General features: G+C 57.4%; 4 protein-coding genes across 5 annotated transcripts in view; 2 read left to right on the top strand and 2 right to left on the bottom strand.

Moving 5' to 3' along the window:
• Positions 1-15164, top strand: part of ZNF556 (zinc finger protein 556) — a 433150-nt gene that overhangs the window by 293574 nt on the left and 124412 nt on the right. The gene's annotated exons all lie outside the window — the stretch shown is intronic.
• THOP1 (thimet oligopeptidase 1) overlaps positions 1-15164 on the top strand; it is a 226438-nt gene that overhangs the window by 162969 nt on the left and 48305 nt on the right. The gene's annotated exons all lie outside the window — the stretch shown is intronic.
• DIRAS1 (DIRAS family GTPase 1) overlaps positions 1-15164 on the bottom strand; it is a 90461-nt gene that overhangs the window by 36049 nt on the left and 39248 nt on the right. The window contains exon 1 of one of the 2 annotated variants that reach the window (XM_050770844.1): positions 12409-12412. The exons of the other annotated variant lie outside the window; for it this stretch is intronic. The gene's annotated coding sequence lies outside the window, so the exon portion shown is untranslated. Of the gene's footprint in view, positions 1-12408; positions 12413-15164 lie in introns of those variants that run through there. 2 annotated transcript variants of the gene reach the window in all.
• SGTA (small glutamine rich tetratricopeptide repeat co-chaperone alpha) overlaps positions 6183-15164 on the bottom strand; it is a 29218-nt gene continuing 20236 nt past the window's right edge. Inside the window, exons 7-12 of the mRNA XM_050770677.1 lie at positions 14453-14591; positions 12928-12990; positions 10769-10806; positions 9266-9355; positions 8918-9038; positions 6183-7382 (exon numbers count right to left, since the gene is read on the bottom strand). Coding sequence (XP_050626634.1) covers positions 8924-9038; positions 9266-9355; positions 10769-10806; positions 12928-12990; positions 14453-14591 — 445 coding nt within the window. The 3' untranslated portion in view covers positions 6183-7382; positions 8918-8923. The remainder of the gene's footprint in view (positions 7383-8917; positions 9039-9265; positions 9356-10768; positions 10807-12927; positions 12991-14452; positions 14592-15164) is intronic.

Genomic DNA, 15164 nt, shown 5'->3' with positions numbered 1-15164 from the left:
GGAATCGCCCCGGCTCCCCATTTCCGAGACCACAACCCGGGTATTTGGTCTCCAACACAATGTTAATTTTTTTTATTATTTGTTTGTTTGTTTGTTTGTTTTATTTAGAGGCGGAGTCTCGCTCTGTTGCCCAGGCTGAAGGCCAGGTGTTTGGTCTCCAACCCAATGTTAATTTTTTTTATTATTTATTTATTTATTTATTTATTTAGAGGTGGAGTCTCGCTCTGTCACCCAGGCTGAAGTGCAGTGGCACAACCTCAGCTCACTGCAACCTCCAACTCCCGGGTTCAAGCGATCCTCCTGTCTCAGCCTCCCTAGTAGCTGGGATTACAGGCGTGCACCACCACACCCAGCTAATTTCGTATTTTTAGCAGAGATGGGGTTTCTCCATGTTGGTGAGACTGGTCTCGAACTCCTGGCCTCAGGTGATCCTCCCGCCTCGGGCCTCCCAAAGTGCTGGGATGACAGGCGTGAGCCACTGTGCCTGGCCTTTTTATTTTATTATTTTTTATTATTTTATTTGGGACAGTCTCGCTCTGTCGTCCAGGCTGAAGTGCAGTGGTGTGATCTCGGTTCACTGCAAACTCTGCCTCCCAGTTCAAGAGATTCTCCTGCCTCAGCCTCCCGAGGAGCTGGGATTACAGATGCCTGCCACCACGCTCAGCTAATTTTTGTATTTTTAGTAGAGATGGAGTTTCACCATGTTGGCCAGGTTCATCTCGATACCATAGTAAGGCAGGAGGAAGGAAGGGAAGAAGTGAGGAAAGGGAGGGAGGGCGGAAGGAAAGGAGGGAGGGAGGACACATGTACCCCTGAATCTAAAATTTAAAAATAGGCTGTGTGCGGTAGCTCACCCCTGTAATCCCAGCAATTTGGGAGGCCGAGGCGGGTGGATCATTTGAGATGAGGAGTTCGAGACCAAATTGGCCAACATGGCAAAACCCCATCTCTACTAAAAACACAAAATAATTAGCCAGGCATGGTGGCGCACGCCTGTAATCCCAGCTACTGTTGAGGCTGAGGCAGGAGAATTGCTTGAACCCAGGAGGTTGAGGCTTGCAGTGAGCTGAGATCGCACCACTGCACTCCAGCGTGGGTGACAGCGTGTGACTCTGTCTCAAAAAATAAATAAAATTTAAAACTAATAAATAAAATTAGCTAGGCGTGGTGATCTATGGCTGTAGTCCCAGCTACTTGAAAAGCTGAGGTGGGAGGATCACTTGAGCCAAGGAGGTTGAGGCTACAGTGAGCTATGGTCATGCTGCTGCACTCCAGCCTAGGCAACAGAGCCAGATCCTGTCTCTAAAAAGAATAATTTGAAATAAGATATTTTTGAAAGATGGAGAACAGGATGGGGAAGGTCACTTCATTTGAGGTTTTATTTTCTTTCTTTCTTTTTTTTTTTTTTTTGAGACGGAGTCTCGTTCTGTCACCCACGCTGGAGTGCAGTGGCGTGATCTCAGCTCACTGCAAGCTCCGCCTCCCAGGCTCACACTATTCTCCTGCCTCAGCCTCTGGAGCAGCTGGGACTACAGGTGCCCGCCACCACGCCCAGAGAATTTTTTGCATTTTTAGTAGAGACGGGGTTTCACCGTGTTAGCCAGGATAGTCTTGATCTCCTGACCTCGTGATCCGCTCACCTCGGGATCCCAAAGTGCTGGGATTACAGGCATGAGCCACTGCGCCCGACTTATTTTAGGTTTTCATGTTACTCAGTTTGGGGTGAAATCTTTTCCTTCAAAGATACCGGGACATTCCAGAGCCAGTGACAAATTATTTTTCCTAATGGCAAAACAGTTTGGGACATGGATTTATTTGACACATTTATCTAGAGAGTATCATGTGGCTGGGCTTCTCCTCCTCTGTGCTATGGACATTTGGGGCTGAATTATTCTCTGGAGTGGGGGCATCTTGGGCACTGCAGGGTGCTGAGCAGCGTCCCTGGCCTCCACCCACTCCATGCCAGGCGCAACCCCCAGTCGTGACAACCACAGATGTCCCCAGACATCACCCTGTGTCCCGGGGAGGACAACTGCCCCCATTGAGAAGCACCAATTCTGCAAAAAAGAAAACCACTATTTGTTTCCTCCGCGTGGCTTCCTGGGACTTACTCTGGAGGAGTTTGCAACGTCGCCCATGCAGGGTCAGGTTTTGTAGGAACCGCACCCCAAGCGCGCAAAGAAGCAGAGGGCAGAGCCTTCCTAATTTCATGATTACACTTGGGAGGTTCAACCTACTCCTGGAGCCCCGAGTCACGACTTACACAAAACCCAAGTTTAATTACCATTTCTTTGCTCCGTGCATCTCTGACAGGAATATTCAGAAATACCCTATTTCTAACTTGTGTGGGATCGACAAGCCGTTATCTATGACACGCTTCTCATCAAGTGGCACAGAGAAGCTGCTGGTTCTGGGATGACAGCTCCCCCTCGCCGCCCCTCCTCTTCTCCACCCTGTGGTGATTCCAAAACAGAAACTTTCTGGGGTCTCTTAAAGGCTTGGGCTGGGTTCGGGGTCAACCGGGAAGAGGCTGCACAGGCTTTCCCAGTGATGGACACGAGATGGGAGGAAATAAGCCGAGGTCGTCTACCAAGACTGAAGGGCGAGTCGGCTGTGGTAGCCCAACCGCAGGCTACGTGCCTCCTGCAACGGTGTCTGCAGGTGTTTCCCGTAGTGGGCTTCTCCAAACAGGGGTATCGCCATCACCTGGGCTGTTTGACTTACAATGCGGATCCAGCCAGGCGCAGTGGCTCACACCTGTCATCCCAGCACTCTGGGAGGCCGAGATGGGCAGATCGCCTGAGGTCAGGAGTTCAAGACTGGCCTGGCCAATGTGGTGAAACCCCGTCTCTACCCAAAATACAAAAATTAGCTGGGCGTGGTGGCGGGTGCCTGTAGACCCAGCTACTCGGGGAGGTTGAGGCAGGAGAATTGCTTGAACCTGGGAGGTGGAGATTGCAGTGAGCCAAGATCGCGCCATTGTACTCCATTGCCCTCCAGCCTAGGCAGCAATAGCGAAACTCCATCTCAAAAAAAATAAATAAATAGGATGCAGATCCAATGGGAGTGGAGGGGCTGGCTAAATACAAGAAGCAGGACACAGCGGGACCATTGGGTCTTAAATTTGGTGGGCGCTAGAGGGTTTGATGAACATACAACCAGGGCCCACACACGTATCTAATTTTTTTTTTTCTTTTGAGATAAGAGTCTCACTCACTCTGTCGCCCAGGCTGGAGTGCAGTGGTGCCATCTTGACTCACTGCAACCTCCACCTCCGGGTTCAAGCGATTCTCCTGCCTCAGCCTCCCGAGTAGCTGGGATTACAGGTGTGCATCACCACGCCCGGCTAATTTTTGCATTTTTAGTAGAGACGGGGTTTCACCATGTTGGCCGGGCTAGTCTTGAACTGCTGACTTCAAGTGATCTGCCCGCCTCGGCCTTCCAAAGTGCTGGGATGACAGGTGTGAGCCGCCGAGCCCGGCCCTGACTTATTTTTAATTTTTTTTTTTTTTTTTGAGACAGAGTCTTGCTTTATCGCCCAGGCTGGAGTGCAGTGGCCGTGATCTCGGCTCACTGCAAGGTCCGCCTCCCAGGTTCACGCCATTCTCTTGCCTCCGTCTCCCGAGTAGCTGGGACTACAGGTGCCTGCAACCACACCTGGCTAGTTTTTGTATTTTTAGTAGAGATGAGGTTTCCCCATGTTAGCCAGGATGGTCTTGATCTCCTGACCTCATGATCTACCCACCTTGGACTCCCAAAGAGTTGGGATTACAAGCATGAGCCACCGCGCCCGGCCTATTTTTTATTTTTTGAGACAAGGTCTTGCTCTTTTGCCCAGGCTGGAGTGCAGCAGTGTGATAATGACTCACTACAGTGATCCTCCTGCCTCAGCCTCCTGAGGAGCAGAGACTACAAATGAGCACCACCATGTCTGGCTAATTTTTTTTTTGGTACAGATAGAGGCTCACCATCGTATTTTTTGTTTTTGAGATGGAGTTTCACTCTTCTTGCCCAGGTTGAAGTGCAGTGGTGCGATCTCGGCTCACTGCAACCTCCGCCTCCTGGGTTCAAGCGATTCTCCTGCCTCAGTCTCCCAAGTAGCTGGGATTACAGGCGCCTACCACCATGCAAGGCTAATTTTTGTATTTTTAGTAGAGACAGGGTTTCACTATGTTGGCCAGGCTAGTCTCGAACTCCTGACCTCAGGTGATCTGCCCGCCTCGGCTTCCCAAAGTGCTGGGATTACAGGCGTGAGCCACTGCACCCAGTTGAGGGTCACCATCCTGCCTAGGCTGATCTTGAACTCCTGGGCTCAAGCCATCCCCCTTCCTCAGCTTCTCAAAGTGCTGGGATTGCAGGCGTGAGCCACTGCGCCTAGCCTGGAGTGGGGCCCAAGACTTAAGAGTTTCTACCGCGCCTCTAGGACACGCTGCTGCTGCTGAGCTGAGGACAGTCTAAAAGAGCATCGCTCATCCACGGTTCCCCTTTCACCGCCCAGGCTCTGTGGACACTGGGGCCAGATCATTCTCTGGGGTGGGGCTGTCCTGGGCCCTGCAGGGGGCTGAGCAGCGTCCCTCGCCTCTACCCCCACCATTGCGGCAACCACTTGTGTCCCCAGATGCTGTCCAGCTAAGTGTGCCCTGGGGCACGAGCCGCCCGGGTGAGAAGCTCTGCTGGAGACCTGAAGTGCACACCTGTCTCCCACAGCCAGGCCTCTTCAGCACTAGACCCGGCAATCCCGGGGCAGCTGTTCTTTGCATTTTGTGACTTGTTGGTGTGTGATTCTTGGGAGCTGACAGAGGTCGCGGCTGAATCAGAAACTCCGCCCCTGCAGATCTCCGTTCTTCCTGCGATTGCAGGGGTGGAGAAGAGGGGTGCTGGAGGCAGGGTCCTGAGCCAGAGGCCCCGCCAGGGCTCCGCCAGGTTCAGACGCTCACAGGTGGGGTGACCTCGGGCCTGACAGCCAGGCCTCGGTTTCTCTGTCTCTGGCATGGGGGTGCCGGTGCCCAACCTTGGCTTGTGGGAAACAGGAATTCACAGTCCACCAAAGTTTAGGTGACCTTCAGGGAGCCGTTCTTTCGTTTTTATGTTTTTGAGACGGAGTCTCGCTCTGTTCCCCAGGCTGGAGAGCAACGGTGTGATCTCAGCTCACTGCAACCTCCATCTCCCGGGTTCGAGCGGTTCTCCCGCCTCCGCCTCCTGAGGAGCTGGGACTACAGGCACCTGCCACCACGCCTGCCAATATTTTTTTGTATTTTCAGTGGAGATGGGGTTTCATCATGTTGGCCAGGCTGCTCTTGAACTCCTCACCTCAAGTGATCCACCCGCCTCAGCCTCCCAAAGTCCTGGGATGACAGGCATGAGCCGCCGCGCCCGGCCCAGGGAGCAGCTTCTGTGTTCTCGACAAAACCCTGTGCAGCAGCCTAGGGTTGGGGCCGAGACAGGCCCGGAAGCTTTCTGGGTTCCTTCCTGCCTGGGACCATCCTCTCAACTGGAGCCGTTGTGAAAGGGAGGTGCCTCTGGTTACAGAATACAGCATTTACGGAGTTACAACATGCTAGAAAAGCAACAGACGAGGCCAGGCGTGGTGGCTCACGCCTGTAATCCCTGTACTTTGGAAACCCGAGGTGGGCAAATCACCTGAGGTTGGGAGTTCGAGACCAGCCTGACCGACATGGAGAAAACCCGTCTCTACTAAAAACACAAAAAGTTAGCTGGGCGTGGTGGTGCGCGCCTGTAATCCCGGCTACTCGTGAGGCTGGGGCAGGAGAATGAATCACTTGAACCCGGGAGGTGGAAGCTGCGGTGAGCCAAGGTTGCACCATTGCACTCCAGCCTGGGCATCTAGGGCAAAACTCAGTCTCAAAAAAAAAAAAAAAAAGAAAAGCAACAGACAATATGATCACTCTCTGCCGAGGACCGAGGCATCTCACCCGACCGTGGGGTGACCCTCTGCACCAGGACGCAGCTGGGGGCGGAGGCAGAGGGAACGGAGACAGCAGAGGGTAGAGGCTGACTGTCCGGAACCTCCCACGACCTGTGACCCAGGAAGTGCGGCTCCAGGCGTCGCGGGGACTCACTCACAAGCAGCGCAGCTGATGTGCAAACTCCGTGTCGGGGGTTTTCTCGAGGTCTGGGGTTGGGGGGTATCGGTGGCGCCAAGGTCAACACGAAGACAGACAGAGGTCACAATGCCTATTTATTCCTCACACGTCACGCCCTGCACCCCGGGTGGGCTCGGCACACGCCTCACCGCCGTGAGGGGCTGCAGGGCCGCGGCGGCCCCCGTTCCTACTGTTACCTACGACACACGGTACTGCGCCTACCTCACAGATGGCCAAGAGCCAGGGAGCCCCAGGACGCTCCGACTGACAACCCTGCAGCCGGGACCACGGCGCATGGGCTCGCCTGCCACCCCCAGGCCTCAGGAACCGAGACAGGCCCCCTGCTGTCCGGCTATCTGGCTGCTTTCCTGGTGGCTGTTTTAGGGCCAAGGTGGGTGGCACCTGAGGTACCCCGTGGCCTCCACCCAGAATAGGGGGGATAAGCTTCCTGGGGGGGGCCCTGGGTCCGTGAAACACCCAGGACAGAAGGACAGCAGGACGGGACAGACAGAAACGGCCCAGCTGCCTTCCCTGCGCCCAGGGCTAAGGCGGCCGGGACAGAAGGTCATGATGTCGCCCCTGGTTCTGTCGCAAGGACCAGAAAATGAGGGTGGGAGGAGGGGAAACGCATGTCTGTCAACACGCCCAACTGGAGAAGAGTCACAGAAACTGGTCCTATGCACCCAGGACGGCTCCTGGGCTGCGGAGGCGGGGGGTGACCACAGCCGTCTCTGAGGTGTCTGCCACTAAAGAGTTCCTCATGCAAACACACATGACCCATGGCGCGCAGGCCGCGGCTGGCAGTGAGCTCCTCCAAGCAGGCACGGGGCCAGGGTGGCCGGGAGGTCGACTGGGAAAGCGGCTTCTCACGGACGGGAGAGTTCCTGCAGACACACCACGGGATGGGGGGCGGGGGCTGTAAAAGGCTTTGGAAGCCACACGGCTGAACGTGAAACCGGTCGCTTCTCCGAGAGCGGCCCAGGAGTCCCCCAGGATTCTAGAAAACACTCAGGTGACTGAGCTTTCTGGGGGCTGGAAGGTAGGTCGCTGCTGGTCTGTGCTCAGCTTGCTGGCTCTCATTTCAAGAAGGGTTCGGGGGCTGTCAGGGAGTTACAAAAAGGGAGTGGAGGAGGACAGAGATAAAAGGGGAAAATCCATCTTGACATGCAGGTCCGAGGTCTCTCTCTTCCCTTCTCTCGGGCAGTCCAACAGGAGGAAATGGCAGACAACCAGAGGCTTCCAGTCAGCCAGGGAAGGACGCGATCACACCGGGAGCGGCTGGAGGGGGACAGACGTGAAGGCAGTCAGAGCGCAGGTGGGGACCAAGGCTGCACTGCGTACTCCAGGCAGCGGGAGAGGCCCAGAGTGGACGGCGCTTACCACCAGCAGCCGGGGGCCACAGCATATTTCAGTGAATATCAGTGCCACAGCCGCGCCAGAAGCGTTCCAGACACTCAGGGCCACGTGTGGCTGGTGGCACAGAGAACACCGTCATGACCTAGAAGGGTCTACAGTGTGGTGGTACTTTGTGTATGAGGTTACATTGGTAAAAAATCCACCTCAACTATTTAAAAAAAAAAAAAAGGAAAGACTGGAAGAAAAGGCGGCCAAAATATTCATGTTGGTTGCTCTGGGTGAAAAGATTAAGGCTGGGCTGAATGCAGGGCTCACACTTGTAATCTCAGCACTTTGGGAGGCTGAGGCGGGAGGATCGCTTGAGCCCAGGAGTTGAGGCCACTGGGCAACATAATGAGATCCTATCTCTAAAGAAAATACAAAAATCAGCCAGGCGCAGCGGCGTGCGCCTGGAGTTCCAGCTACTGGGGAGGCTGAGGTGGGACACTTGAGCCCACGAGGTTGAGGCTGCAGTGAGATGTGACTGTACCACTGCCCTCCAGCCGGGGTGACAGAGCAGGATGTTCTCAAAAAAAAAAAAAAAAGATTAAGATCGTTCTTGCTGCTTTTTAACATTTTTGTCCTTTAAATGTGTCTACAGTAATTATGGTTTAAAAATGAAAGAGTGTGTATATGAGGAGGGGACGATGACAAAACGAAGAGGCTACGTCAGAGCAGAATGAAAACACCGCCTGGGGAGGCCCGGAGCCTCCCGTGCCAGGGAGCCGGCGCCTGCTGGAGACGGACAGGACTGAACTCAGGGGCCCTGGGGAAGGAAACCAAGCCAGCCCAGACACCAGCCCCTTCCAAGGAGCCATGGCTCTCCCCTAATCCCCACCCAGACCCCAGACGCCAGCCCTTCCGGGAAGCCGTGGCTTCCCCCTAATCCACCCAGCCCCGATCCACAGATGGGAAACAGGAGTGGGGGGCAGGACTTGGCGGCCGCCTGGAAAGGGGCCCAATGCCCAGAGATGCCCCCGCCTGCCCCGGTGGTTCAGGGCGATCTTCTGAGCTGGATGCACCCAGGACTCCCCGTCCAGTGTCCAGACAGGCTCTGCAGCCCCCGGGCATCCACTCCTGCTGGCTGCCCTCACCGCTGGGCACTCACGCGGCGTCACTCCTGCTGGCCGCCCCCCAGCCCCTCGACCCCGGGCACTCACGCGGCATCACTCCTGCTGGCCGCCCCCCCAGCCCCCCGGCCCCGGGCACTCACGCGGCATCACTCCTGCTGGCCGCCCCCCCAGCCCCCCGGCCCCGGGCACTCACGCGGCGTCACTCCTGCTGGCCGCCCCCCCAGCCCCGGCCCCGGGCACTCACGCGGCGTCACTCCTGCTGGCCGCCCCCCCAGCCCCGGCCCCGGGCACTCACGCGGCGTCACTCCTGCTGGCCGCCCCCCAGCCCCGGCCCCGGGCACTCACGCGGCGTCACTCCTGCTGGTCATCGTTGCTGGCGCTGGGCGTCCGACTCCGGATCTGGCTCCTGAGCTGCTCTATCAACTCTGGGTTCTGCTGCTGCATCTGCTGCGCAAACTGCTGACCCCTGCGGGGAGGGCGCACGGGGCTCCGTCGGGGCCAGGAACCTGCCTGCTGCGTCCGTCCATCCCCAGCTGACCCCTCAGGCTCTCCGCCCCGAAGACAGGTCTGACCCCTCGCCAGAGGACGCCAGACCCTTCAGAGCAGGGGACGCAACACTTCCGCTCTCCTCCCTCCCTTCCACCCGTGCGCCCTGCCCGCCACCCATGTGCTGCTCGAAGCAGATGCACTCACGCCTGGATGAGGCTGGCCAGGTCGTTCTGCGAGGGGCTGGTGCCGGGAGTGCCCAAGGGGTTGTTGCCACCCGAAATCATGCCGGACATGCTGTAGGAGAGAGCGTGTGACTCGCCGCCGGGACAGCCTGACCGCCATCCCCACCGCAGCCCCTCACAGTGGCCCGGGAGAGAATCCCTCTCAGCCCCTCACCGGCCCCCACAGGAGAAGATTCTCTCTCACCACCTGGCGGGCCTCCTGGGCCCAAACCCAGCCTGTGAGTTCACCCGCTTTCCCGGAACGCCCTTCCTTCTTTGGCCTAAAGACCATGGTTCTCAGCCAGGGGCTGATCCTGCCCCCAGAGGACCCCTGCAGTGGCAGCCCACATTTTCAACAGCCACGATCCGGTTACGCCAAGACAGCGGTGGCGGGGGGACTCCTGACATGCAGTGGGTGGAGGCTAGAGATGCTGTTAGTACCCTGCAGTGCCCAGGACAGCCCCGCTCCAGAAACTGGTCCAGCCCAAATGGCCACGGTGCTGTGGCCAGGAAACTATGCTTTTAGATTTGACCATGGGCCAGCCGCAGTGGCTCACACCTGTCATCCCTCTACTTTGGGAGGCCGAGGTGGGTGGATCACCTGAGGTCAGGAGTTCAAGACCAGCCTGGCCAACACGGTGAAACCCCATCTCTACTAAAAATGCAAAAATTAGCCAGGCGTGGTGGCGGGTGCCTGTAATTCCAGCTACTTGGGAAGCTGAGACAGGAGACCCACTTGATCCCAGGAGGCAGAGGTTGCAATGAGCCAAGATTGTGCCACTGCACTCAAACCTGGGTGACAGAGTGAGACTCCGTTTCAAAAAAAAAAAAAGATTTCACCATGAAAACAGGCGAGCAGTTCCCCAATAAGCACAGAGTCCACTGGGGAGTTACCACATGAGCCAGCAACTGCACTCAGAGGTTTATACACAAGAGAAATGAACAGGATTCCCACAGATGCTTGCACACCCATGCTCAAGCAGCACCGTTCACAACAGACAAAAGGCAGAAACAGCCCCAATGTCCACGGACAGACGTGTGGATCAGCACAGCGTGGTCCATCCGCACTGGAATATTACTCAGCCACGAAAAGGAGCGAGGCCCTGACCCAGGCCTCAGCGCAGATGCACCTTGAGGACGTCACGCTCAGTGAGAGACGTCAGACACAAAAGACCACGCAGTGTGTGACCCTGTTTCTATGAAATGTCCAGGACAGGCCCAGCCACAGAGACGGGAAGGGGATGTGTGGCTGTCAGGGGATGGGAGAGGGGTTGGGGAGTGACAGGTGATGGGGAAGGGGCTTCTTTCGGAGGTGACGAAGACGTGCTGGTGCTCCAGGGTGGTGACAGCTGCCTGGCAGTGTGAATGTACGTAACACCATGAAGCTGTGTACTTTAAAGGGGCTAGTTTTATGTCAGGTGCATTTTCCCACAATAGAAGGAAACGTAACCACAAGACGACGTGGAGGAGCCCGGTTGTCACTTACAGCTGCTGAATCTGGGGGTTGTTCATTAGGTTTGAAGCCTGAAGAACAGAACAAATTTGTCAGGAAGACAAAGCTCCAGGCACATCGCTCTCTTTCATCAGACACTTTCCCTCTTCACCAGCCTTGACCCCGGGCGCCAGCACGCCAGCGAACAGTAAGAGCCGGGCATTTGGTCTTTCGTACCCTTTTCCCTACATTCTCGTCCCCCCACCCACGAGCTGTGACCTCCACATTGTGACTTAAATCCTGTTTCGGGTTCCTGCTTTAGCAGCGTTCTCTCACTGGCTGCACGTTTTCACCGTGTGGATGCGTTTGGTTATTTTAGCTGCTGTGTCTACTTTAGCAGATTTGGTTTAGCAGATTTGGTTCCAGTTTTGTTCTATCAATCAATAGCACTGTGGCCGAGCACGGGGGCTCACGTCTGGAATCCCAGCACTTTGGGAGGCCGAGGCAGGCAGATCGCTTGAGGTCAGGAGTTCGAGACCAGCCTAACCAACATGGTGAAACCCCGTCTCTACTAAAAATACGAAATTAGCCGGGTGTGGTGGTGCGCACCTGTAATCCCAGCTACTAGGGGGGCTGAGGCAGGAAAATTGCCTGAACCTGGGAGGCGGAGCTTGCAGGGAGGCGGAGCTTGCAGTGAGCCGAGATTGTACCACTGCATTCCAGCCTGGGTGACAGAGCAAGACTCTGTCTCAAAAAAGAAGTAAAAATAAATAAATAAATAAATAGCACTGTACTGGGCACTTTCTCACGTTAACTTTCCACTTGGGATTATTCCTTTGGACCTGTTGAAAACAGGTGGCTCAGAGGTGTGGCAAACTCGCTGTGTAAAGGGCCAGTGTGTAAATACTCTTAGCCTTTCCAGACTTGGGGTGCCTGACCCAACTACTCAGCTCTGCCACTGTATCGTAAAAGCCACCACTGACACTAGAAGCATGAATGGGCACGGCTGTGTGTCAGTAAAACTTTATTGGTTAGGCACAGTGGCTCACACCTGTAATCCCAGCACTTTGGGGAGCCGAGGCAGGTGGATCACAAGGTCAGGAGTTCGAGACCAGCCTGGCTAACATGGTGAAACCCATTTCTACTAAAAAACACCAAAATTAGCTGGGCGTGGTGGTGGGCACCTGTAATCCCAGCTACTCAGGAGGGTGAGGCAGGAGAATCGCTTGAACCTGGGAGACGCAACAGAGTGAGACTCCATCTCAAAAAAAAAAAACTTTATTAACAAAACCCAGCTGCGGGCCTTATTCTGCCAACCTCAGACGTCTAAAGGGAAAAGGAGTCTGTGCCATGGCCAGGCTGAGAGGCCCCGTGGAGGGCTGGGGCCCACTCACCCTCCATCCCATGATGAGGGAGCACGCGTTCCCCTGGCAGCCTGGCCAGAGGCCGAGGGTTACAGTAAGAGGTGCGGCCTCTGCTGAATGGCACGGCCCAGGCAGGGCCCCTGGCGCGGCTGGGGCATTTTTCTGACGGCCAGTGAGGCTGAGGGCTTTTCTCCCCCCTAACAGCCTTAGGCAAGTCCCTGCACCCTGAGGCCGTGGGAGCGTGCAGAGTGGTCCCAGGGCACACAGACCTCCCAGGGAATGAACATGCGTGTGTGGGTGGGTGGCTCTCCAAGGATCTCAGTCAAGGAACCCCCTGCCAAAGTCTGTCCCTCTGGAAGAACGAGTGCCTGGGCATCGGGAGGTTCACCTGTGCCCAGGGCGCCCGGCGCTCTGCTTCCCTTGCCTGAACCATGTCTGCTTCCCTTGCAGGCAGACACGGCTGTATTGTAATCAGTGTCTCTGCACTGCGAGGGGGAGCCCACGCCGGGGTGGGGCGGGGGTGCGATCTCCCCGGGCTATTCAGCCAGGAGAGCCAGGACGCAGTTTTCGGTGCTCACTACTGGTGCGTCTTGCTTGGGACATTAACATCGGGGACACCTTTGATCGTCAAAGCTGAGGGTGGGGGTGCTCCTGACATGGGGTGGGTGAGGCCAGGGACGCTGCCAGCGCCCCGCGGTGCCTGGGACGGCCCCACAGACAGGAACCATCTGGTCCCAGATGCCAGCAGTGCCGAGGCAAGAAAGCCCTGGCCAGCAGCGGTGACACAGAAGATGCAGGCCTGGGGCGTGGCACAGGTACCATGGACAGGGAGGAGGGGCGGGCCCTTACCATGCTCATGAAGCCGGGGTTGTTCAGCAGGCCGGCGATGTCGAAGCTGCCCACGCCTCCCGTCTGAGGATGAGAACAGCCCTGGTTAGTGCGGCCTGGACCAGAGGCCACGGTGAATAAGCTCCCTGGAACCCAGAAACAACGCCCCCCACAGGCTCAGACATTCTATCAAACTGCGGCCAGCGGGTGCTTTGAGGCAGGCAGCACGAAGCACAGCCCAACCGCCCAGGGAGGAACATTCTATCCTGTGTTTATCCCCCGCCCAGCCCGACGCCCGGGGACACAGTCTCTCATCCCGTGTTCATCTCCCACACAGCCCGACGCCCGGGGACACAGTCTCTCATCCCGTGTTTATCTCCCGCACAGCCCGACGCCCGGGGACACAGTCTCTCATCCCGTGTTCATCCCCCGCACAGCCCGACGCCCGGGGACACAGTCTCTCATCCCGTGTTCATCCCCCGCACAGCCCGACGCCCGGGGACACAGTCTCTCATCCCGTGTTCATCCCCCGCACAGCCCGACGCCCGGGGACACAGTCTCTCATCCCGTGTTCATCTCCCGCACAGCCCGACGCCCGGGGACACAGTCTCTCATCCCGTGTTCATCTCCCGCACAGCCCGACGCCCGGGGACAGTCTCTCATCCCGTGTTCATCCCCCGCACAGCCCGACGCCCGGGGACACAGTCTCTCATCCCGTGTTCATCTCCCGCACAGCCCGACGCCCGGGGACACAGTCTCTCATCCCGTGTTTATCCCCCGCACAGCCCGACGCCCGGGGACACAGTCTCTCATCCCGTGTTTATACCCCGCACAGCCCGACGCCCGGGGACACAGTCTCTCATCCCGTGTTCATCTCCCGCAGAGCCCGACGCCCGGGGACACAGTCTCTCATCCCGTGTTCATCCCCCACACAGCTCCACAGGCCACAAAAACACAGTCGATTATCCTGTGTTTATTTCCTGTATTCTGCCACTTTGACACCTTGGGCCCTTGCTGGCCTGGCAGAGCCGCCCCCTCCTGGAGTAGCCAATTCCCAGAGACAGCAAATGACTCACCCCGAAACACACCTTTGAAATACAAACCAACCCGGAACCCACACCCTCAGCACCTGCCCCATCACCCCAGGGCCACGATCCACCTGCCCCACTCACCCCCAGGCCAGGAATCAGGCAACCAGTGGCAGCCCTCAGGCCTGGTCTAATGAGATGGCTCCAACCCTCCCACCCTAAGCCTCCTCACCCGGCCCCGCCGCAAAACCCACATGGAGCATCCTGTCTGTGGCCCTCCCTCTGCCTCCCCGCGCAGGCCTGCAGCCGCCTACTGGTTCCAGGGGTCTGGGGCATGAACCTCCTCCTCATGACAGTCACTTCCACGCCTGTGCATCTCACCATCGACCGAAACAAACCCCGGACCGTCACGACACCCAGGTTAGGCCGAGAGCCGCTGGTGTGCCCGAGGCCCCGTCCCCGACCCGCACAGTCAGCTCCGCTCCGCGTTCTGGAGCCACTCGCCCCGCTGCACTCACGGGGCTGGGGGCCTCCCGCAGCTTCAGCTCCGCTATCTTGAGGTTGGACTTGTACGTCTCGTTGTCAGGGTCCAGCTCCAGGGCCTTCTTGTAGTAGGCCACGGCCTCCACGTGCTTGTTCAGGCTGGAGAGCGCCAGGCTGGAGGAGAGCACCAGGGATGGCCTGTTCCCGTCTGCCCAGCTCCAGGAGGCCCTGCCCAAGCCCTCGTCCCCAGTGGTCCCAGCAATCCCCAAACCGCCTCGGATGGCGGCACCCCCTGCCCACTGTCAGCTGGCTGGAGACAAACCTGGCTTTCTAGGGGCCCAGGGGCGGGACCAAGGGAGACAGACATGAGAACACCGCTGCCGCACAAGAACTGGCGTCCCCATGGGGCCGCACACGAGGCCTCAAAGCCCAGAGCGGGCTGAGAGGAGGGAGCGGGCCGGCTCAGGGTCACAGGAAACGCGTGGATGTGGTCTTGGCCCCGCTTTCTGGCACAGGGCATCGAGGACCCTGGGAACTCAGTGACAGACGTGTCTCCTGTCGTCCACAAGCAGCCCCTGACCCCCACCTGAGTCTTCACTACTGAGATGACTTGGGGCCCCTAGAGAGCCCAGAAGGAGGCAGGTCCTGGGGAGACTGGGCAGGTGAACAGGATCCTCCCCAGCCTCCGGGGAGACCCAGTCCCACGAACTTTGAGCAAGGGCGTTCACAGAAGCAGGCGAATGAACT

This window comes from Macaca thibetana, chromosome 19 (assembly GCF_024542745.1).
Source record: "Macaca thibetana thibetana isolate TM-01 chromosome 19, ASM2454274v1, whole genome shotgun sequence".
NCBI classification, from domain to species: domain Eukaryota; kingdom Metazoa; phylum Chordata; class Mammalia; order Primates; family Cercopithecidae; genus Macaca; species Macaca thibetana.
The sequence above is the reverse complement of the archived record's forward strand: the minus strand, read 5'-3'. Positions and strand labels throughout refer to the sequence as shown.